The sequence below is a fragment of the Ostrea edulis genome, chromosome 4 (genome assembly GCF_947568905.1).
Source record: "Ostrea edulis chromosome 4, xbOstEdul1.1, whole genome shotgun sequence".
Taxonomy (NCBI): Eukaryota; Metazoa; Mollusca; class Bivalvia; order Ostreida; family Ostreidae; genus Ostrea; species Ostrea edulis.
The window spans coordinates 5,148,326-5,173,325 of NC_079167.1; the positions used below are offsets into that span (position 1 = coordinate 5,148,326).

Here is a 25,000-nt window from a genome sequence, read left to right on the forward strand (position 1 = left end):
AGCGACTGCTTACAGACTTGATAATAATTTTTTTTTTATCTAATGTTCTGCAAGTTTTAGTTCCAATTTCTAGTTCAAGTGAGGTACTCTGTTCACCTTTTATCTGTCTATCAAGTTTGTTCAAATGAAGGTCCATGCCCCTTTGAAAGGGGAGATAATGAAGAAAAGGGAAAAAAATAGGTGTGGTCCTTAAAAATCTTCTCAAGAACCATTGGGCCAGAAAAGTTGAAATTTACATGAAAGGTTCCTGACAGAGTAGATTCCAGTTTGTTCAAATCATTGACCCCCAGGGTAGATTGGGGCCACAATAAGGGATCCTTGTTTTACATGGAAATATATAGGAAAACACTTTAGAATCTTCCTCTCAAGGACAAGACCATGATATTTATGTATGAACAAAGAACTTTTTTAACTTCTTCCTGAGAAGTAATATTCCAATTCATTTCAGATTTGGTATGAAGCATGTTATGGACAAGAGGGACATAAATTGTAAATTTCAGGACTCCTGCACTCTTGGGGCCATGGGGGTGGGATGAAAACTGTCAAAAACTGATGATTTTTCAGAAATCTTTCTAAAATTTCACTTGTGTAAGAAAAATGCATAGTGATGTAGAGTAAACAGGCCTCTACAAAAATTGTAAATTTTAGGATCCCTGGGGTAGAGGTTCTGAACCCAGGGTGGGGTCAAAACTTAGTATTATATAGTATTAATGTGTAAAACATTTAAATAATGTCTTCTTTAATGCTGTTGATACTAAATTGAAACTAAATGGATATTTCATGACATTATAGCTGACGGTTTTGGTATCAGGGTTGGGCCAAAATCGTTGTAGTGATTATTGTCTTTATCATTTGAAATATGTCTTTATGTTTGCTGTTACGGCATAAAACTATAAACTGCATATTTAGGAAAAGCAGGAAAGGATGTACAAAATAATGAATGTAACGTTGGGGTTTTTACTCCAGGACAGGTCCAAATTAATCATATCGTGTTAATGTTACATATGAAGCCTTTCATTAATAAAGACATTTTTGAGGACATTTAAGTTTTTTTAAGAACACAATTTGTTTTATGCTGTTGCTAAATATTAGAATTTAGCTTAGATATGCAGTATAGGATTTCATAGCCCTTGGAACTAGTGATACTTTTAACTAATACTCAGTTAAATATGGGGCAAAGTAACTCAGGTGAGTGATGTGGCCCATGGGCCTCTTGTTTTCATTTTGCATTGCAAATGTCATATTGGGCAGGGCATTCATGTCCTATGGACATATTTCTAGTCAATTTTGCACTTTGTGGGTGGTATGTGTCTGAAACATTTTTTTGTATATAAAGGGGGGGGGGGGGATTACTTTGAGTTTTGAATCACCCATTTTTATCATTTTGACCTTCATAAGACCATGTTTAGTAATCTCAAGGTAAAATCACAAGAAAAATATTTCTTGGAATAACTGTCACAGAGAGACTTGCACAATAGTTGCTTATAATCAGGCGTCTTATTATCTTGTTTTTGGTCAACATCATTATAGTAAATGAAAGTTTTCCTTGCCAAAACTTTTGTATTTGAGAGATATTAGAAGTCCAAACTTGACACAGAAGTTGTTTTAATCTGATGATTTGCCATGACTTTGAATCTAGTTCATTTTAACAAGGCCATGGTTATTGGGAAAGCATTGAGAATTCATGTAAAAGCCATCCTTGGATTATGCTTAAAAATTCAGACCTATGCTCAACACTTAAAACAACTGTCCCATGTTGCAGGAGGTGTAGAATGTAAAAGAATTCTCACTGTTCAAAGGCTGTAAGCACCAAGCAGAAGTTCAAATTTAAAGCCTTTCATGACATTGGAGATATATATTTTCAATGGATGTTCAACAGCACACAATCAGCAAAACATGTACTGAGATGTTAATTTCTCTCTACAGTATCAAATGGATGTACAGACATCAACTGCTTTATGATGGGGGAAAGTATGTTTTAATCCAATAAAAATGTTTCCCCAAATTTACACTTTGAGTTATTTTACAGACAGGCGCAAGTCAACTGGTCAGTGTTTGGGGCGGCGAATAAAGGCGCAGGATGTAGCATCCATGTTAATGGAGGATGATGATGATGATTCGATATCTTTGATATCCACTACGTCATCTGATGTTTCCAGCGTTCACAGCAGAAAGTCCACAGCCTTGAAATCTATACTCACTCCTCAAAAGAAACACGGACTGAGTCATCTCAGTCGCACAGAGCCTCGGCAGCTTAACAGAAGAGTTTCATTCTCTACACGAGAAGGTAAACCTTCCCCTAAATCTGTCACCACGGCGGAAAAGAAGGTGGAAAAAGTTACGATAAAAAGAATCTCAGATAACGTGTACCAAACTCGGAGAAAGAAAACTGACAGCACTGAAAGACCAGTCAGAAAAAGGCTGACTGGACAGTTTGAATCCTCACTGCCAGACACACCATCATCCCGGAATTTGAGGAAAAGAAGCAAGTAAGACACAAGTTTCATAATATAATTTCTGTACCAATGACCATATGATACTCGCTGTTTCATTGTAGGGCTGAATTTAAAAATTTGTGTTTTTCAACATTGATACAATAGCACATTCATTAATAAGCACATACATTGTATACAGTCAGCTCTGGATAAATTGAAATTCAGGGGACTCGTTGATTGTTTTCAATGTCTGATGTTCAAAATAAATGGAGTTGATCATTTTCTTGTGACTAATTTTTATGTAACATTGGTTTTACTCTATGCCCGCCTTCAAAGAAGAGGGGCATATTGCTTTGCGTCTGACGGTCGGTAGACCACATGTTGTCTGCTCAATATCTTGAGAACCATTCACTTGACCGTAATGATATTTCATTTGTGGGTTGGTTATAAGTAGAAGAGGACCCCTATTGTTTTTCAGGTCCAAAGGTCAAGGGTCAATATACTCTGAACATACGAAGACATTGTCCGCTCAATATCTTGAGAACCCTCTGCTTGACAGACATCAAACTTGGTACACTGGTACATCATAAGGAGTAGTTGACCCCTATTGATTTTGAGGTCACATGGTCAAGGGTCAAACTGGACGTAGGAATATACTGACCACGCAATGTCTAGAAAACCCTTTGCTTCATAGACATCAAACTTGGTACACTGGTACATCTTTAGGAGGAGATGACCCCTATTGATTTTGAGGTCACATGGTCAAGGGTCAAAATGGACATAGGAATATACTGTCTGCTCAATATCTTGAAAACCTTTGCTTGATAGACATAAAACTTGGTACACTGGTACATCTTCAGGAGAAGACGACCCCAATTGATTTTGAGGTCACACGGTCAAAGGTCAATGATCAAACTGGACATAGTGATATATTGTCTCATATTTTAAGAATTAGTTGCTTAATTGACACCAAACTTGGTACACTGGTACAGCATAATGAGTAGATGACCTCTATTGATTTTTAGATCACATGGTCAATCCATTATTGACATAGGAAGATATTGTCTGCTCAATATTTTAAATTGGTGATACTACTTTGAATTAAATGATTTATGTGTATAACTCTTTTCAATTTTGCCCCATGGGGGGCATATATATTTTACAAACTTCTCTTGTTTTTCTCAAAAACTACACAAAGCATTTAAAGGTGAAACCTTTTTAGTTCACGAGAGCTGAAACCTCACGTGAGCTTTCTGATCACCCGTAGTCTACTTACTTACTTACTTAGTCCTCTTCGTGCTGATCAGCACATAAGGCCGTCACCAGAGACTTCCATGTTGGTCTGTCCAGTGCCCATTTCTGGACCTGTCCCCAACTCCAGTTGTTATCTTTCATTTCTTTCTCCACCGATCTTCTCCAGGTCTCTCTTGGTCTTCCTCTCTTTCTCTTGCCAGTTGGTGTTCATTTCAAAGCCACCCTTAGGATGGAATTTGGGTACATTCTGCTTACATGTCCTATCAACAGCCATTTTCTCTTTCTGATTGTCTGGGATAGAGGAGTGGTGTTTGTCCTTTTGTACAGTTCGTCATTTGAGATGATGTTAGGCCAGAAGATGCGCAATACTCTGCGAAGACATCGGGTCTGAAATACATCCAGCTTGTTGGAAATAGACTTGGTTACTTTCCAAGATTCAGCACCGTACAGTAGGACCCCAAGCACTTTGCTCTTGAAGATCTTAATTTTGGTGTTGCTGCTAAACTGTGTTGACCTCCAGATGTTCCGCAGAGCAGCATACGCTCCTGTGGCTTTAGAAATGCGAGCTTGTACATCTGCCTCTGAATCCCCATCATTGGTGATCTTACTTCCTAGGTATGGGAAGTTGGTGACATCTTCTATGTTTGTGCCATTTAAAGAGATAGGTTCCTCTGATACGGTATTGACCTTCATGATCTTAGTTTTGGAGGTGTTTATATGAAGGCCAATTTGTTTCAGCTGTTTTTGTGAGCTGGGTGGTTTTTTCTTGCATGTCTCGATGACGGTGAGATAACAGTGCAATATCGTCCGCAAAATCAAGGTCTTCTAGTACTTCTGTCATACCCCAACTAATCCCTGTTCGTTTGCTTCTAGTTAATTTTCGCATGATCCAGTCAATGCAGAAGGTAAAGAGAAAAGGAGAGAGCAGACATCCCTGTTTCACACTTGTCATCAATTTAAACTCCTCTGATAGGTTTGACGTTAAGGTCAGTGTATAGCATCTTGATGATGGAGATGACTTTATCTGGGATTCCATAATGACGAAGGATTCTTTCTAGGGCTAGGCGATTAACACTATCAAAAGCTTTGGTGAAGTCAATGAAATTGATGTATAATGGGGAGTTCCATTCATTGCTTTCTAGAATTTGTCTGAGAGCAAATATCTGATCAGCGCACGACTTCCCTTTCCTAAAGCCTGCTTGTTCTTGACACAGTAAGGGATCTGTTACTTCTGCAATTCTGTCCAGTATCACTCTGCTTTGAACCTTCATGGTAACGGAAAGCAACATTATTCCTCTGTAGTTCTCAGTGTTCGAAATTAACCATAGACCGAGTCTATGTCAAATGACACCGGTCTATGCCAATTGTAATTGGGATAGACCAAATTGTCTATGCCGATCTTCTAGATTTAAAGCAAAAGAGTTATCCCAAAAGTCGACGTCTGATAAATGTTATGAGGAAAGGAAGACACTGTTATGGAAATGGAAAGAAAATATGCTTTCTAAGTATACATTAGAAGTAAATAATAATGTTTTAAATTTGTGTTATTTCTTTTCAATGTTGTGGTCTATGCCAATTCGATGAGGTCTATGTCATCTTGTTTTGGCATAGACCCATGGTTCTATACCAAGTTTTGAACCAATTTTGAACACTAGTTATACGTTCTGGGGGGGGGGGGGTATATAGGAATCACTGTCTGTCTGTCTGTGCAGATTCGTGTCCGGGCCATAACTTCTTTGTTCTTTGACATAGGCATACCATATTTGACACATGAGTGTATCACCATGAGACGATGTGTCATGTACCTTCATGACCGCTATATGACCTTGACCTCAAGGTCAAAATTAAAGGTTTTTTTTACAATGGATTTGTGTCAGGGCCATGACTTCTTTGACATAGGCATACCATATTTGACACATGAGTGTATCACCATCAGACGATATGTCATGTACCTTCATGGCCTCCATATGACCTTGACCTCAAGGTCAAAATTAAAGGTTTTTACAATGGATTCGTGTCAGGGCCATGACTTCTTTGTTCTTTGACATAGGCATACCATATTTGACACATGAGTGTATCACCATGAGACGATGTGTCAGGTACCTTCATGACCTCTATATGACCTTGAACTTTGACCTCAAGGTCAAAATTGATTATAGGGTTTTGCCAGTCATACCATAAGACGTGGGTGTCACCATGAGACTATGTGTCATGTACATTCATGACCTCTTTATGATCTTGACCTTTGATCTCAAGGTCAAAATTATAGGTTTATACCATGGATTTGTTTTCGGACTGTATCTTCCATTTTTCTTTTACAAAGGCATACCATATTTTGACACTCAGGAAAGAGGTAATTTATACCTATTAACAACACCCTTTGGGAGATGGGGGGGGGGGGTATTCTTAGTGAGCATTGCTCACAGTACCTCTTGTTCTTTGTTCTTACAGTTTGAGGGGTCTCCTTTCTTTGGTAATTTAACTATAAGGCCGGTTTTCCAGAAGGATGGTGTTTCGTCTGATTCCCAGGTCTTCTGTAGGATATTTGTCAAAATTGTAGGTGTCCGGTATTCTTCGGCCTTGAGAAGCTCTGCATGTATCTGATCAATGCCTGCAGCTTTTCCATTTTTAAGTTTAGCGATTGCCTTTATACTTGGTGGATCAGTATTAATATCTAATGTGTCCGTGGCTGGTATTATTATTGCCTCGTTCTCTGGGTCTTTCATATTAAATACTTCTTCAAAATGCTCCTTCCAGCGTTTCAGTATGTCTTCTTCTTTTGATAGTACATTTCCCTGTTTGTCTTTAATTGGTAGCTCTGATGACTGAAATTTGCCTGCTAATGTTTTTGTAATTCGATAGAGGGTCTGCATGTCTTGTTTAGAGGCTGCTTGTTCTGCCTCATTAGCTAGCTTTTCAGTGTATGCCTTTCTGTCAGCTCTTGCACTCCTCTTTACTTCCCTGTCAATAGCCCGATATTCTGCCTGGAGTTGGTCCTTTTGCCTCTTGGATTTTGTGGACAAGATTTTACTTTTCTTCTCTTTTTGTTGTTCTACTATTTTCCATGTTTTATCTGAAATCCATTCTTCTTTTTTCTTTCTCTTTGGACCAAGTATTTGTTGACTATTTTCTATTAATACTTTGTTAAAAGTTTCCATATCGATTTCATCCGGATGTTCCATGAGTGCTGAAAACCTGTTTTGGACATTTAATTGAAAAGATCTCAGGGTTTTTGTATCTTTGAGTTTTTGGATGTTGATTGGAGGTGGTCATTGATCTTTTTTCTTTGATTTCCTCAGTTATAACTTGGTTTTTTTCCAGTACTAAAGAGTGGTCACTTCCCACATCAACCCCTTGTTTTGCAACCACATCGAAAAGACTACTTCTCCATCTCTTGTTGATGATAATATGGTCAAATTGGTTATGTTGAGCGAAGACAAGTACTTCAGAGCAGCTTTCAGAACATGCCAAAAATGAGAATTATGCACTCAAATCACGTATCTCAAGAAACGCGAATCCCTTTAGATCCGTTTAAATTTATAACAGTGGGTAATTTTGAAACTTGGATCATATAAATTTTACATAAAATGATTTGGGCGATTTCTTTGCTTTTCATTTAAAAAACATAACAAAATACAAAACCCAATATTTAAAAAACATAACAAAATACAAAACCCAATATTTAAAGATATTTAAGGTGTACATGCCAAACATGAGTATCCTTAAAAGAAATATACTTTCTCTTCAACTAAAACTACACCTCTTTAATTATTGCTAGTTTGCATCTTTAAAATATAGATTAACTTTGTACATTTGACTTATGGTAAAACTCAAAATCTATAGTAATATTTTAAACTGAGATAATCATAAAATACAACATTTCTGAAGTAATTTAAATTTTAAAAAATACGAGAGATCTCTGCAATATGATGAATTAGTGCTCATTTTTAATAGGGAAGCACTGTAAATGAATGATATAAATATATATATATAAAGAAATAACAGATACTGTAAACCAATAATAACCAGGGAAAACATGAATGGTCTGCTTGTAAACTCTTGAAATGAAAAATATTTGGTACTTAATGTTCCTGTTGATGATAAATTTTGATTTGAATATTACAATATATATAATGACCGATTATCCCGACTAAAAGAAATTGTTAATTCTGAAAAATTTAAAAAGCAAAACGTTTGTGGAACTATTGAAAATGTTTTACGCATGGCAAACAAACTTTGTCTTGTATGCTAGTTTGTTATGATGTTGTTTATTTAAATGGTTTTCATTATTCTGACTTTATGATAAATAAATGCTAATAATACAGACAGATAAGATATAAGTTACATACTGCACATATGTACTCTAGTAATCTGATGTACCGATGTTTATTGAATGCATTGTTTGAATTTAGGGGGATTTCTTATGATGAGAATGTGGACTTTTCACCAGTCGGGAAGAATGAGGTTTTCATTCCATCAGACACCGACTCCGATAGCAACCTCTCAGACTTCAGTGGACAAGCTAAAAATAAAAAGCCCAGGACAACCACGCCCAAGAAACAAAGGGTATTCATACAAATTGTGTACATTATTCTGGGGATATATTGAAATCCAAGAAGCAATAGAAAATTATAAAATGGAGTTATATTATGGAGGGAGTTAGCAGGATAAGGTTTTACTGAGACTAAACTATTTCCCTTTACTTTAGGAATGGGATGGGTCCCAGGAAACAGAATCTGGCTAACCTATAATCCTGTAACTGTTAATGTTTTGATTTATTTTAGTTGTTTTTGATATTTAACTTTTCATATTTATGTATATACTGATAGATATTGTCTTTTAGTGAGATTTCTTCCTCTTGATGTGGTAAATGGTTGTCTTTAAAGATACTTGTTATTTTTCTGCATGTACCTAAAATATTGGAAATGTGTATCATGGTCAATGAAATGCCCATGTGTACAAAAGCTATGTACTGTTTATCAGTATGTACCGTTAGTAATATTTCTAATATATTATCTGAATTTGATTTTTTTCAGAGAAACAGTAATTGTGCTTCACCTAAGATTCCCAACCGTTGTGAACCTTTAACTTCACCCTGCAATGTTTTAGAGGAGGCAAGATCCAGGTGCAATTTTTCTATATTAACTTTACATTCCTGCCTATTTTTCTGTACACCCCTGCCTATTTTTATACGCCCGTCTTTAAATGAGACGTATATATCAACATCAGTCTGTTCATTGGTTTCTGTTTTAACTTCATTCCCTGTCACCTATCAAGCTGAAACTTGCTTTGTAGCTTCTTTGTGGATCACTCTAGATCATGTTGCAATTTTGATCCATTTTTACCTCTATTGCAGGAGTTTTGCCCCTTTATTTGAAAAATTATTGTTATATGGAGGGTACATAATTTGTCTGGTTAACTCCTCCCACAATTTTCAAGTGAGGGCCATTTTTTACAGAGTGTATGGGTATTGGAGATAAGTTTTCAGGAAATATTGCATAGAGAGTACATGATTTGTCTTTTATTTTTCCTTCCACAGTTTTCAAGTGAGGACCTTCTTATTTTACAGAATATTTATATGGGTATGGAAGATGTGTATTTGGCAAGGATTTTGATTTTTTTCAATTTTTGAGAAAATTACAGGTTGTTGAACTTGTCTGTTTTTAGGGAATATTATATTACATAAAGGGCATGCTTTGTCCTTTTAACTCTTCTCACAGTTTAGAAGCTATGGTCTTTGTAAATAACTTGAGGAAGTGCGTTGTGCAAGGATTTTAATTCTCAACAATTTATTTTTTATTTTCTTTGATGTTTTAAATTTTACAGGTTGTTGAACTTGGTCAAATTTGGGGAAAATATTTTACACACAGAACTCTTAGTTTATCTATCTACCTCTTGTTTTAAGACCCTTTATTCATACAATGCAAAGAAAGTACTTTCAAGTTCCACAAACTGTAAAATTTAAAACATCAAAATAAAAAAAGTGCCCTTTATGTAATATAATTTTTTTCACCAACGATAAACATGGAGGGAGAGCAAACGCAATCAACTTTTAAGAAAATAATGCACTAATATTAAGATCACATTTATAACATTAAATGATAGCACTAAAATCACGTGCACATCAAAAAAAGATGTCAAGGGATTTTTAAAATGTTTACTGAGCTAAATGCCTTGCACGAATCGGCCGATAACGCTGGGCAGTTTGATCGGCGTATTTATGGACGAAATCTAACAACACACAAACTACTATGTCAAAATAACTGACAATTGTTTTAATTGAACACTACCTTTTCTCACCTAACTATGTCCAAGCCGTTATCCAAGCTGTTTCAACTGTGATACGATAAAATTTGTCCTACATGCTATCCGTAAATATAGTTTAATATCGAAAGCAATCACACGATGCTGAACACGCATGTGGTTGAGAAATTATTATTTCTTTGATCATCAAAATATGAAAAATGAAGTAAATTTCATAAAGTACAATTTCTAAATAAACATCATTTAATTGCTTATCACTGGCTTCAATACAGGGTATTCACCTGTATTGATGTCACTAGATCTATCAAAGCGTGATCAGTCAAGCGTCTCTAATCCCCTAACAGACCAGGAAATTTACATGTTGACTGCCTGGGGCAGCCAAGGTGTGAAAGGCTTATTTTGAGAATCACTTTTGAATAATTAGGGGTTTATTACGTTTTTGTCGGAATTTTTGCAACGTAATACTGAGTCCCGGCATCTTGGGACAACGTAATAAGGCCACATAAAATTAATTCTCTGGTTCTCAGGCCAATTTTCTCAAAAAACAGATGAGGGAGGGAGGTTTTTTTTTTTTCTTTTTATTCGTACCAAAACAGATGAGGGAGGCTTTTTTTTATTTGCCAACTTGACATAAAACATATAACATCAAGCAAATTCTTTATTGTACCGTCACTGGTTTCAGTTACACTCTTTGTTTCATCCAAGCTTCTCACAGGAAACATGAGTTGTCTATTTTCATTCATTTTCTCTGCTTTCTGCTTTAAATACTCAATATACTTGTGAAAGCTGTCTGATAATGTTTGAGCAGCAGTCCTGATAGGTGCCCACATCACTTTGGAAATCCATGTTTTCTCTAGACAAGCATCTAAATGGCAAGCTAACGACAACAGGGTTGATTGACTCAACTCACCCCTCTTATGTTTATGGTTTTCGGGTACATTGTAACCAAACAGATTTTCAAAAAGAACTGGAAGAGCAAAACACCGATCTCTGAGGGTATCAACAAATGGGTCTATTATCCAAATACAGTTAGTTAAAGCATTTATGAAATCTTTACCTTCATCTATTGTCATTGGTGTAAAACCCAAGCCTGCGTTTCCCAACAAATATAAAATTTTGTTGTAAACAATTCGCTTATTGTTTGTAATTTTGGCATCTTCAGAGAATGGCTCTGGAAGGCAAAGTTTACGTGCGTTAAAAACCAACACGTTGTTGATATTTCTGGTGGCTCTTCCCGGTTCTTGACAATCCTTGGCATTATTATTATGATCATCGGCACTATCATTGTCGAAATGTGCAGAAACATCGGCGGGCTTGGTTTCACACACCGTATATCTCACAAAGTGGCCGAAAACAGGTATCGTTGACGATACTTTATTTGTAATGATTGCAGAGTCTAATTCGTTCTTGTTCTTACCGACACTAACGGAGACAGCGGCATTTTTTAATTTCTCAGGAAACGTCCAGCTTCCCAAATCGAACTTCATTGCTTTCACACCCTCATAAAGATCTAGGAAGGTACATCCCTCCGAATATCCCTCTATAATTGTCCATGGTAGAATGAACACTGCTCCTTGTCGAATACTTATTGACACAATAGACATTCTCAAAATAACACTGCAACCACGTTGTTATACATCGGAAGTCTTTATTGCGCACGACAAACGAAGATTTCCGGTATTTGGTATTCTCTGCTAAATACAGCTATTCGTATACTGAGACAGGAGGAGCTCCGAATAATGCGGAAGTTTTGAAAAATTGAATGCGGAAATTTTTTTTTCGGATACGTCGCCGCATTACCTACTTTTTATTTTATTAAAAATGCAATAAAATTTGCAATGCGGGCACCTCAAAACAGATGCGCGCGGGCCTGAGAACCGTAATTTCAATTTTATGTGGCCTAACGAGGTCTATTTTATATAGGTTTGTTAAGAAATGGTTTTGTGCTTTGAAATTCCAACGTAATATGCGAACTAACGTAATAAAGGGAGAACGTAATAATGGGGTTCCACTGTAACCTTACTAATAATGCCAGATTTGGATCTTTGCTAAAAAGCTGCATAAACATTAATGTAGCCATTCAATAATGAAAATTTTGTATCGTATTAAGGGAGCTCACTACACTTAAGCCGATACTCTTAATGACACGCCACAAGATGGCAATTTAAATGTTTTGTGAAATTATTTGTATCGATCGATTTGTGTGTCTATCATCGTAGCTCAGTGGTTAAAGTACTGGGCTGGTGAACCGCAGATCTCGAGTTCAAATCCGCCAGAGTCTTTTGTTCATATGTGTTGAAATAATTTTTTTGAAAATCATGTTTTTATCCAAATTTGCATATTTTCTGCCTTTTTTTGGGAATATATTCTTATTATATATCATCATATCTTTTATGATTAAATCAATTCGTACTGATTTGAGAAACTATTTCAGGGTGTAGTGAACCACCTTAAAGTAAATCAATACACATATAAAACATGTCCTTTAAAAGCAATTATCTACGTTGTAGTTAGAAATGCTTTGTATATTTTTACAGTTTTATCTTCAATACACATTACTATGTTGCCATGTATTTTTCTCTCCACATGTAAGGCAGAAAAGTTTGTATTGAATAATGTGTAACCCACACCCCTCTCAGTGTACATGATCATGCTTTTATACAATTTCTGTGGGCAAATTGTATCATATTTTTATACGCCCGTCAACGACAGGATTTATTATGGTATGGCTCTTTCCATCCATCTGTCTGACTGTCCAGACCTTGTAGGCAGGATACAGACCGAACAGTAAACTCCATGATTTTACAACTTAGTGCATTTGATGACCATGATGAGGAAGATGCCCATTGTTTTTCAAGATCAAAGGTCAAGGTTGTAGTACCACTTAGTAGGAAATCCTTAGTAGGCAGGATACAGACTGAACTGTAAGCTCCAGGATATTACAACTTGGTATATTTGATCATCATGATGAGAGGAAGATGACTTGTTTTTTAAGGTCAGAAGTCAAGGTCATAGTAATTACTTAGTAGGAAAAATTGCGGGCAGGATACAAACCGAACCGTAAGCTCCAGGATATTACAACTTGGTATATTTGAACACCATGATGAGAGGAAGATGCCTATTGTTTTTTAAAGTCAAAGGTCAAGGTCGCAATATTAGTGGGGAAAACATTGTAGGCAGGATACAAACCATAGATAAGCTCCAGGATATTATTTCAACTTTGTACATTTGATTACCATGACAAGAGGAAGGTGCCTTTTTGTTTTTCAATGTCAAAGGTCAAGGTCACAGTATCACTTAGTAGGAAAACCTTGTAGGCATACCAAACCATAAGCTTTAGGATATTGCAACCATGTACATTAAATCGCCATGATGAGAGGAAGATGCTTATTATTTTTCATGGTCAAGGGCCAAGGTCGTAGTATCAGTTAATATGTAAACCTTGTAGGCAGAATAGAGACTATTGGGGCTAGGACCGTCAAACTCAGTACACATACTCCCCATGGCAAGTGGAGGAAGCCTTTTGTTTTCGAAGGTCAAATGTAAAGGTTGTAGTATCACATAGTAGGAAAACCTTGTAGGCAGGATGCAAACTGAACCGTAAGAACTTGGATATTACAACTTGGTACATTTGATCACCATAATGAAAGGAAGATGTGTATTATTTTTCAAGGTCAAGGTCGCAGTATCACTTTGTAGGAAAAGCTTGTAGGCAGTATACAGAACTGTTGGGGCAAGGACTGTCAAAGTTGGTACACATATACCTTCTGCAGAGTGGAGGATATCTATTGTTTTTCAAGGTCAAGGTTGTAGTAGCAGGATACTGACTTAATAGTTGGGCTAGGACCATCAAACTTGGTACACATACACCTTATGCCAAGTGAAAATATTACATAGACAGTACATAATTTGTCTTTTTTTACAATGCAAAGAAAGTATGCAACACCCTGATGATTGCTGACGCCAAGTTCTACAAATCATGGATTAAGAAAAACACCCTGTATTAGCTTTTTACGGGCGTATTATGATATGTACCATTGGTGATACTCTTGTTCTGGTTTTAGAATTGAAAGTTAGTTATAACAAAGATGGTAATGAATGTTTGTGATCAATTGCAGGTTACATGTCTCTGCAGTTCCAGACAGTCTTCCTTGCAGAGAGACAGAATTTCAGGATATCTATAACTTTGTAGAGAGTAAAATCTTGGATGGAACGGGAGGGTGAGTACCCTCCTTTTATTACTTCACCTGGTCCAAAGGCTCAAGTGAGCTCTTTTGATCAAAACTCATCCAGTATTTTTTGTTAACTTTTCACATTCTCATCTTCTACAGAATCAATGAACCAATTGCAATCAAACTTGGCACAAATCATTTCTGGGTATAAGGGATTAATGTTTGTTCAAATGAAGATAATCAAATGGAAATAATCAAGAAAAGGCAAAAGTAGCGTGGTTTCTTATAACCCTTGTAGTGCTGGTCCCCGATAAAGCGGCGACCCAGTTTTCTTGCCCTGTATGCCGGTCATCGATATAGTGAGGACCGCCATAACTTTCTGTTTTCTGCCAGTCCTCACTATATTGACTTTGGATATGTGACGTTTTCAATATGATTTTAACCAATGAACTAGCTAGATTTGCCTTACTTCGTTGCTAATATATAAAGATAGAAGGTTATTCCAATGTTTTTTCTAGGGCTGGGACGATTCAGGGTTAGCTGGATTCGGTTCGGTTTCGATTCAGAACAGCACGGTTCGGTTATTTTCGATTCGGTTCATGTTAGGTCCAATTTATCTAATGACACCACAAAAATTAACAATTTTAATGAGTAGCATATTTGATTTTATTTTATTCAAGTTATATAACTATGTGTCGTCATTTGTAAGCATCATATCTATTCATAATGGCATTTTATAACTTTGATAGAAAAAAGAAAACACTGACAGTCTATCAAAATTTGTTATATTAATGTGCTGCATAAGTTTTGGATTATTAAACAAATCTATAGTGAATCTAAAATGTATATGATATTGTTTTCATTGATATGCAAAAATTCAACAATTCTATCAATTGAGAGTCTTTGGAAATCTCTCCTTTATTGATTTACTTCTCTCATATTAACTGTCAAATCTGTTTCATTACCTACGATGTTGATTTCACTCCACCACTGACAAAAATGCTATATGTCATGTAAAGATAAACTGCAATGATCTTGCGGACCATATTTTGTTGGTATATGAGTGGTGAAAATGCTAACTTTCAACACAGTAGTGGTTTAAATCTCTGTTGCATAAAAAACCACATGTTTTCAACATCACTTGGACGCCATATTTGTTGTTTTGGTGTAAGTAAAATCTAAACCGAACCGAAATCCGGAATTTGTAATCGGTGCATCGAATCTAATGGTGTAAATCTCGGTGCACCGAAATTTTCGGAGCACCGCACAGCCCTAGTTTTTTCTGCACCGATTGGCTTATTTGGGGAAATACTATAATAAATATTCATAGAAAACGAAACATGATCTTCAACTTTTGTTAGTTTGAAATCAAGATGGACGCAGTTGATGATGTGCATGAGGGAAATGCCGTTTTAGAACGCGTAGATCCTGAAAACAGAGATATTTTCGGAGAAATATTTCTAAATGAAGACTCTGATGATGAGTTTTTAGGATTTGATGCCAAAGACTTGGAAAATGACGAAGGAACAGTGCTATTTGTTGACACATGGATGCAGGGAAATTTAGACGTCAGGGCACCGGAGTTTCAGGGCGAAAAGAAAACATGCCAAACGACTGTGAAATGTTGGATTTTTTAAAACTTTTCATTTCTGATAAATTTGTAAACTATGTCCTTGTTCAGGAAACAAATAAATATGTAGTGGATTTCTTTAATTCGCCCCAGGGAAGGAACCTGAAACCTCACTCGCATTTCCGCAAATGGCAAAATGTTGACCCTGACGATATGGAGAAGTTCATTGCTTTAATTCTTGGCATGGGACTTGTTCAACACCAGGACTTGCAGGACTATTGGAGCAAGGATGAGATGGTTTCAACCCTGTTTTTTTTGGGGGGGGGGGGGAAGTTATGCCAAGAAACAAATTCCTTCTCATCATGTCCTTGCTACATGACTGACAATTAAATTGCTAAAGAACAGGGTGGATATGATCCGATATTTAAGGTACGCAAAGTTTATGATCACTTCAGAGTTAAATTTGAAGAGGTATACTCTCCGGGGGGAAATATTGCAGTAGATGAAGGCATGATTGCATGGCGAGGGAATCTCTCCTTTCGTGTCTACATGCCTGACAAACTGGACAAATTTGGAGTAAAACTGTTCATGTTGTGCGACTCCAGTAACAGATATTGTCCACGATTTGAAATTTGGAGTAAAACTGTTCATGTTGTGCGACTCTAGTAACAGATATTGTCCACGATTTGAAATTTACCTCGGTTCATCTCTTCATCCCTCTGAAAAGGGTAAAATATATGATCTAGTGATGCGTGTAATGAAACCGTATCTTGGTAAAGGTCACAAGTTGTATGTCGACAACTATTATACGTCACCAATCCTGTTCCATGACCTGTACCAACAGACACCATGACCTGTACCAACAGACACCATGACCTGTACCAACAGACAGGTGCCTGCAGAACCATGAGAGTTAACAGGAAAGGAGTACCAGCAGATCTCAAAGCTGCCAAGTTGAAAAAAGGAGAAAGTATTGCGATGTTGAACGGCACACTACAGGTTTTAAAATGAAGGATAAATGTGATGTTCATATGTGTACGTCGATCCACAATGCGGAGTTTATGGATGTCCCCAACAGAGTTGATCGTGGTACAGGAGAGATCATTAGAAGACCAGCATGAATCATTGATAATGACAAGTTCATAGGGGCTGTTGATCAATGTGACCAAATGATTACATACCCAGCTTTCAAAAGATGTACGCTGAAATGGTGGAAAAAAGTGTTCTTCCATATGTTGATGATGGCAACCTTGAATTCATATTTGCTGTACAAGGAACATTGTCAGAAGCAAAGAAAAAAACCTTTTCCTCATCGTGTGTTTAGAAGGGAAGTTGTGAAAGCACTCATCGCTGAAACTACCCCACAACCATTGATTGCCCAAGGATCTACCAATCCGAGGGAGATAGAGCGCCTCACAGGAAGACACTTCCTTACCAAAATAGAAAAAAAGAGGGCCAGAAGTTTTAGCCATTAAGGATATGTCCTGTGTGTTCAATAACTATGGGGAAAAGGAAGTGTGCAGGAGATGGGAGGAAAACCGTACGATCATTGTATGAATGCAGGAACTGTGATGTTGGACTGTGCGTGGACCTCTGTTTCAGGATATATCACAGTCACAAGGACTTTAAGCAAGCTTACCAACGTATGCAAGACAACAGAGGAGATGAATCAAGTGATTCTGACTAAATCGTGAAATTTTTGATGATTCTAAACTGACAATTATTTGCTCTGAGACTGATTATTTGATTTAAATTTTAGAATATTTTTACCAAGTTAAAGCAAAGAAATTTATATCATCATGTTTTAAAATCAACAATAGATTTGGTAAAATATTAATTTATTATTAACATTTTTAAAAAAATTTGTAAGCAATGTTTGGTTTAAACAGATTTTTTCTTCACAATGTTGTCCTTCATTCATTCCTGAAAAAAAAATTTGCAGTTTGTTATCAGAAAATATGCTTAGAAACAGGTGCTAATAAGCATTTTCTAATTCATGTGTAAATTGAGATAATTTAACAAATCAGCCTGGCACAGTCAGCAACTGAAATCTCTTATCAACTGGGCATATACAGATGCTGCTTATCTATAGGCACTTGGCACTACAAGGGTTAAAGAGTAAGATGACTTCTACTGATTTTGAGGTCACATGATCAAAGGTTTAGTCCACTCTTGACGAAGGAATTCCTGATGTTGTCCGCTCAAGATCTTGAATTGTTTTGGCACTACTGTCAATTAAATGAGACGTGTATAACCGTTTTTGATTTTGCACTATGGGGGACATACATGTTTCTGAAACATTTCTTTTTTATCTTGGACAGTCATATCTGATCATTTATCATAAGGAATATGTTTGAAAATGTTGCACTATATGTTTTTTTCCCCAACAGGTGCATGTACATCTCGGGAGTCCCTGGAACAGGCAAAACAGCCACAGTCCTTGAAGTTGTCAGGGCTCTTCATCAGGCTACAGACCAAGAGGAATTGCCAGGCTTCAGATACATAGAGGTCAATGGAATGAAACTGACAGAGCCTCGTCAGGCATATGTTCAAATGCTGAAAGTAAGACTTCTTGAATTAAATAACATTCCCATGAATACATACGTGTTATCATGATTTTTTATTAGCTTACCTCAGCTGAAAGCCTTTGTGAGCTGTTCTGATCACCTTTTGTCTGGCTAAGTGGTGAATGATTTAATTATAATTATATGGAATTTCATACCTTCTACTAGGAATATGAACAATCTTTAAGTTTAAGTTATAAATTTTCTCTAGAGCTTTGGATTTTGCAATATCTTAATACTTTTTACAGTACTTACAATGCATGACACTTCTCTTCTGACATCAAAGTATGACAGTCATGTGGTGTTGCGCACTGTCTGTCTAGCTATTGTTTTCTCTTCGTAATTGTCAAGTTACAAGAAGTGAAAAGAAAAGGGTAAAGATATCTGATAATGAATATTGATCAAAAATCCTATAGAGAATACGAAATTGAGAACAGAGCAAACAGGGAAACCTGCCCCCTTTATATATGTATTATAGATTAAACAATCAGAAATCAAACAATAATAATAAAAAAAAAACCAAACTAACATAAGTTATTGGAATATTTTCTATTAATGATTTATTGTGGCTTTATATTTATAAAAACATGAACAATTCTTTATTGGCGCAGCACATCAACATGTATAATGGTTATATTGTCCATGCGTAAAACTGTTACAGTAGTTTAAAAAATGCTTCTGTTTGAGATACCACATGGATTATAAATTACACAATCAGAAATCAAACAATAGTAAAAAAAGCATAAATAAGCTATTGAGATATTTCTATTTATAGTTTATCACGGCTTTATATTTAGAGAGAGAGAGAGTTATTGAGATATTTCTATTTATGATTTATCACGATTTTATATTTATAAAGATAAAAAGAGAGAGAGAGAGTTATTGAGCTATTTATAATTTATGTTTTATATCTATAAAGAGAGAGAGAGAGAGAGAGAGAGAGAGAGAGAGAGAGAGAGAGAGAGATGTGTAAAACTGCAGCAATAATATAGATGAAATAATATGGCAGCAATAATATAGATGAAATAATATTGCATGGCAATAGTGTTGCATACATATGACAATAATTACTCATTTAGTCAATGATTGAAAGTAAGGGAGAGAGAGAAAGGGGGGGGTAGACTAGCTGTGTGTCAGCTTCTGTTTGGGATACCATTGTTACACAAACACTACGTCCACAGAAACCCTAAAGAGAGAGAGAGAGGAGGGGGTGTAGACTTCGTGTCAGCTTCTGTTTGGGATGCCATCGTTACACAAACACCATGTCCACAGAAACCCTAAAGAGAGAGAGAGAGAGAGGGGGGGGGGGTAGACTTTGTGTCAGCTTCTGTTTGGGATACCACCATTACGCAAACACTACAGCTACAGATGGCCCATATTGAGGGGTATCTTGATCATTCTTCATTTGGTTGTACATGTACACAGATCTACTTGGATTTATTCATTCTCTCGAAACATGGATATTTTACCTACTACACCCACGACACCGCGAACTCCCAAGACACCAGGAAGTGTCCGGAAACGCCGGGTAATATTATATTTAGGAAATTATTTATATACGATATATAACAATTTAATTAGAAGTTTTAAAAAGCAAGGGTTTAGAAATGGGCTAAACCTGTCATTTGCAATACATAAATATGACCAAGTTTGAAGGTTTACGGGAAATAGAAATGCGGTATGCATGTAGGTAGAAATTTTAATTTTTTTTTTTTTTTTTTTGCACAAATCAAGACACTAAGCATAATTTGTAATAACCTGAGAAATTTCCTGTGTATATCATAAAAATATATACAACAACTGATCTCTTGGCCAGGTAAATTCCAGGTAAATAACATTGACCATGGATAAGCTCCGCCCACATTCAGTGATCCGGGGAGCAACCCTATGGTGTTTTTTTTTGGGTCTTTAAATGTCTAATTCTTCATGTTTTCATCCCTTTTCTTTATTTCTTGTGTAGGATAAATAAGGATGCTTTGATAAGCATTGCGGATCTGCTTTCGTTTCCGCCATTTTGTTCAACTTTAAAGACCCAATTTTAAGTTGACACCCCCAAATTGTAAGCTGCCTGCCAATCAAACATTTAACAATAGATCTCAGGTGGAGTGACATCTGCAGACACTGTGGTCTGGGGCTACCCCAGAGAGGTGTTTTGATAACAATAACAGCCAGTATTAACAGGCATTCTTTAGATCTTGAGGAACCCCAGTATACCTGAGTTTTGATAACAATGACCTGTCCACATCTGCCATTTTCTTGTAATTCAATTGTTTATAAAAAGGCCCCTGAACAATGCAATTTCAATATAATTGTAATTTCCCCCTCTATATACCTGTACATGTATTATAAATTACACAATCAGAAATCAAACAATCATTTGCACAATACGTTTTAAAACTTGTAACCTATTGAAATAATTTATGTCATAAATTTATGATACCTCTATATTTATAACAGAAATTATTCATTGAGTCAATGACAGAGAGAGAGAAAGAGGGGTGGGTGTAGAATGTGTGTCAGCTACCCTTAGGAATACAACCATTATTCAAACACTATGACCACAGAAACTCTGCAGAGGTCCCTGAGACAGGTCCTGTGTATATCAAAACTATAAAAAAGCATGAACAGGTAGATTTCTGCCATGTTCTGCCTCTGTGTATTTCTTTGAGTGTCATGGGATATAGCAATTAACACCTTGGTAGACCCTGGCCACTCCAGGTAAATAACATTTGTTTAGATTAGGCTCCACCTACATTTTCACTGACCCTACGGTCATGAGATGGGTCTTTAACATAATGCGATCATATAAATTTCTCTCAATAACTCATTCTGGTTCATATTCAACATTCGTAAATAAAACAAAAAATAACAAAACATCGTTTATATTAAGTTATATCTCTACTACAAGATACAAAACACAATTTAATAAATCCCATCCCAAAAAAACCCACAACAAAACGACCAAAACGCATGCGATATCCAACACTTGCACACTTCTTTCCCCAACGATAAACACGGAGAACAAACGCAATCCACTTTTTAAAAAATAATGCACTAATATTAAGATCACATTTATAACACTAAATGATGGCACTAAAATCATGTGCACATCAAAAAAAGATATCAAGGAATTTTAAAATGTTCACTGAGCTAAATGCCTCGCACGAATCAGCCGATAACACTGGGCAGTTTGATCGGCTTATTTATGGACAAAATCTAACAACACCCAAACTACTATGTCAAAATAACTGACAATTGTTTTAATTGAACACTACCTTTTCTCACCTAACTATGTCCAAGCCGTTATCCAAGCTGTTTCAACTTTGAGACGATAAATTTTGTCCAACATGCTGTCCGTAAATAGAGTTTTAATATCGAAAGCAATCACACGATGCTAAACATGCATATGGTTGAGAAATTATTATTTCTTTGATCATCAAAATATGAAAAATGAAGTAAATTTCATAAAGTACCATTTCTAAATAAACATTATTTAATTGCTTATCACTGGCTTCGATACAGGGTATTCACCTGTATTGATGTCACTAGATCTATCAAAGCGTGACCAGTCAAGGGTCTCTAATCCCCTAGCAGACCAGAAAATTTACATGTTGACTGCCTGGGGCAGCCAAGGTGTGAATGACTTATTATTTTGAGAATCACTATTGAATAATTAGGGGTTTATTACGTTTTTGTCGGAATTTTTACAACGTAATACCGAGTCCCAGCATCTTGGAACAACATAATAACGAGGTCTATTTTATCTAGGTTTGTTAAGAAATGGTTTTGTGCTTTGAAATTCCAACATGATATGCGGACTAACGTAATAAAGGGAGAACGTAATAACGGGGTTCCACTGTACTAGCTTAATGTGCTAATGCAGAATTGATTTGTGCTTGACCGACATCTAAAATCGGTAGTGTCAGGTGATGGTAATTGCAAGCCCCTAGGGGTAAAAAATGTTTATGGGCATAAAGATTGTAAAAAAAATCTTTTATAAATCACAATAGCTAAACAAATCTGGGTCAGCTAGGGTAACTCAGGTGAACGATGTGGCCTATGGGCCTCTTGTAATAAAGTAGTGGTTATATCCTTTGAAATACATTATTGCTGTAAGCTATTTCCATGATTGTGAAATTGAAGACCATGTCATTAACTCACTCATTTCACATATATGAGGGATTTAATTATTAAATATTACAGCAACTTAACAATCAGAAAGCCACACCTGATCATGCAGCTGATCTTCTGAACAAGAAATTTACAACCCCAGGACCTCGTAAAGAAACAGTTGTTATGTTGGCTGATGAGGTGACTTGTAGCTGATTTATTTTACTGTTAATACTAGTGTACAATTACATGTCAAATTAAAGTTCACATGGGGAAAAAATTTCCCTATAAGTTCATAGAAAACATATTTTGCTATAAATTATGAAGTTATTTCTTGTAAATTTTCACCATTAAATTCAGGTAACAGTGTCATGGCATGATTTTTAAACAATTTTTCAATTGCATAGCCATTGCAGAGAAGTGATGAGTTGAAATCAAATGTAATTCAACACATTATGCTGAGAATCACTTCCCTGGAAATAAGAAAAATTATGCTGATATTTTTCGTTTAATGGTGACTAAAAAAAAACTAACCACTTGCAATGGTCTTTGGAAAATTTTATGATAAAAAGTAGTTTTATATGAATTATGTAGACTTTGTGAACATTAATTTGATAATGGTGTTTTGAATGTGAGAATTTTGTAGATGAATTTATTTGTTTCAAGAGTTAAAAAGTTTAAACTTAAGGCTAAGGCCAAAAATATAAATTGATTTGTTTGATGTACTCCGACCGACCCGTGAAAATCGCCCCTACCCAATCATTTTTTTCCCCGTACTTTTAATTTTAAATTTTTTTAAAAATTTGGTTTCCAGGGAAATAGACATTGTTTCATTTTAAAGGTTTAAATTCTCTAAGATACTTTTTTGATGAATGTTTTATAGCAATAATTATTAAATCTGTCTTGTCCAATGTTTAATGAAAACATCAATAAATTTCTAAGTCTGTGTTTTTATGACAATAATAAATTTTTCGATACTGCAAAAAAAAAAAAAATTACTTACCCACCTTGAAAAATGTGGGTTGGAGTACATCAAACAAAAATATTTTTAATAATGGCCTAAATGATTACAGGCTATCTGGTAATAAATTTTTTCGATACTGCAAAAAAAAAAAATTGCTTACCCACCTTGAAAAATGTGGGTCGGAGTACATCAAACAAAAATATTTTTAATGATGGCCTAAATGATTACAGGCTATCTGGTGACCCTGAAATTCCTAAAAATGAAAAGTCCACAAAGTGGTTGGGGCATATAGTTTTACCCTTGTCCGTCCTTCTGCATCACCCAGTTTTCTGGACTTTTTTTCTAAAGACTATGAGATATAGAATTAATTTTTGTATGCAGGTGTATATTGATGAGTTCCAGATCAAGTTTGAGTTTTGTTACGGTTAGTTGATTTTTGATGGAGTTGTGCCCCTTTAACTCAGAAGAGTTACTGTTACAACCAGTTTTCTGGATGTTTTTATTCGCCCGTCTTAAGACGGGACGTATTATGGTATGGCGTTCATGTCCGTCCGTCTGTCTGTCTGTCTGTCCATCCGTCTGTTAGCTTTTTCGTGTCCGACCCGTAACTTAAATACTACAAGGCCTAGAATCATCAAACTTTGTCTGTAGATACATCTTGGGTAGAAGGTGTGTCGCACATTAAAACCAGGTCACTGTGACTTTTCATTAAGAAGATATGGCCATATATGGCAAAAACTTGTCCGGCTCATAACTTGAAAACTATTAGACCTAGAATCACCAAAATTGGTCAACTAATGCATCTTAGGTAGAAGGTGTGTCGCATCCTACTTTAAGGTCACTGTGACATTTAATTAAGGTGATATAAAAAAAAAATGTTTTAATGGGTACAATCTATACTGTTAACAATATGTGACGGGCGTATCATGTGCCGTGGCGGTGCACTTTATTAAGTTTATATGTTGCTTTGCACCTGTTGGTCGGTCGGTAGACCACATCTTGTTCGCTCGATATCTTGTGAACCATTCACTTGATCGTAATGATATATCAAATGTGGGTTGGTTATGAGTAGAAGAAGACCCTCCATTGTTTTTCAAGTCAAAAGGTCAAGGGTCAATCTACTCTGGACATAAGAAGACACTTTCTGCTCAATATCTTGGGAATCCTTTGCTTGACAGACATCAAACTTGATATATTGGTACATCCCAAGGTGTAGATGACCCCTATTGATTTTGAGGTCACATGGTCAAGGGTCAAACTGGACATAGGAATATACCGTCTGCTTAATATCTTGAGAACCCTTTGCTTGACAGACATCAAACTTCGTACACTGGTACATCTTCAGGAGAAGATTACTCCTATTGATTTTGAGGTCACATGGTCAAGGGTCAAACTGGACATAGGAATATACTGTCTTCTCAATATTTTGATAACCCGTAAAACTTGATGCACTTGTACATCTTCAAGAGAAGATGACCCCTATTGATTTTGAGGTCACATGGTCAAAGTGAAGGGTTAAACTGGACATAGTAATATATTGTCTCCTATATTTTAAGAATTATTTGCTTGATTGACACCAAACTTGGTACACTGGTACAGCACAAGGAGTAGATGACCCTTATTGATATTTAGGTCACATGATCAATCCACTCCTGACTTAGGAAGAT

At 36.1% G+C, this 25,000-nt stretch overlaps 1 protein-coding gene across 1 annotated transcript in view; it reads left to right on the plus strand.

Moving 5' to 3' along the window:
- The window catches only part of LOC125668847 (uncharacterized), a 95,507-nt gene that overhangs the window by 57,031 nt on the left and 13,476 nt on the right, over nucleotides 1-25,000 (plus strand). The window contains exons 36-41 of the mRNA XM_056164401.1: nucleotides 2,030-2,489; nucleotides 8,102-8,255; nucleotides 8,726-8,814; nucleotides 14,072-14,173; nucleotides 18,086-18,257; nucleotides 22,463-22,570. Coding sequence (XP_056020376.1) covers nucleotides 2,030-2,489; nucleotides 8,102-8,255; nucleotides 8,726-8,814; nucleotides 14,072-14,173; nucleotides 18,086-18,257; nucleotides 22,463-22,570 — 1,085 coding nt within the window. The remainder of the gene's footprint in view (nucleotides 1-2,029; nucleotides 2,490-8,101; nucleotides 8,256-8,725; nucleotides 8,815-14,071; nucleotides 14,174-18,085; nucleotides 18,258-22,462; nucleotides 22,571-25,000) is intronic.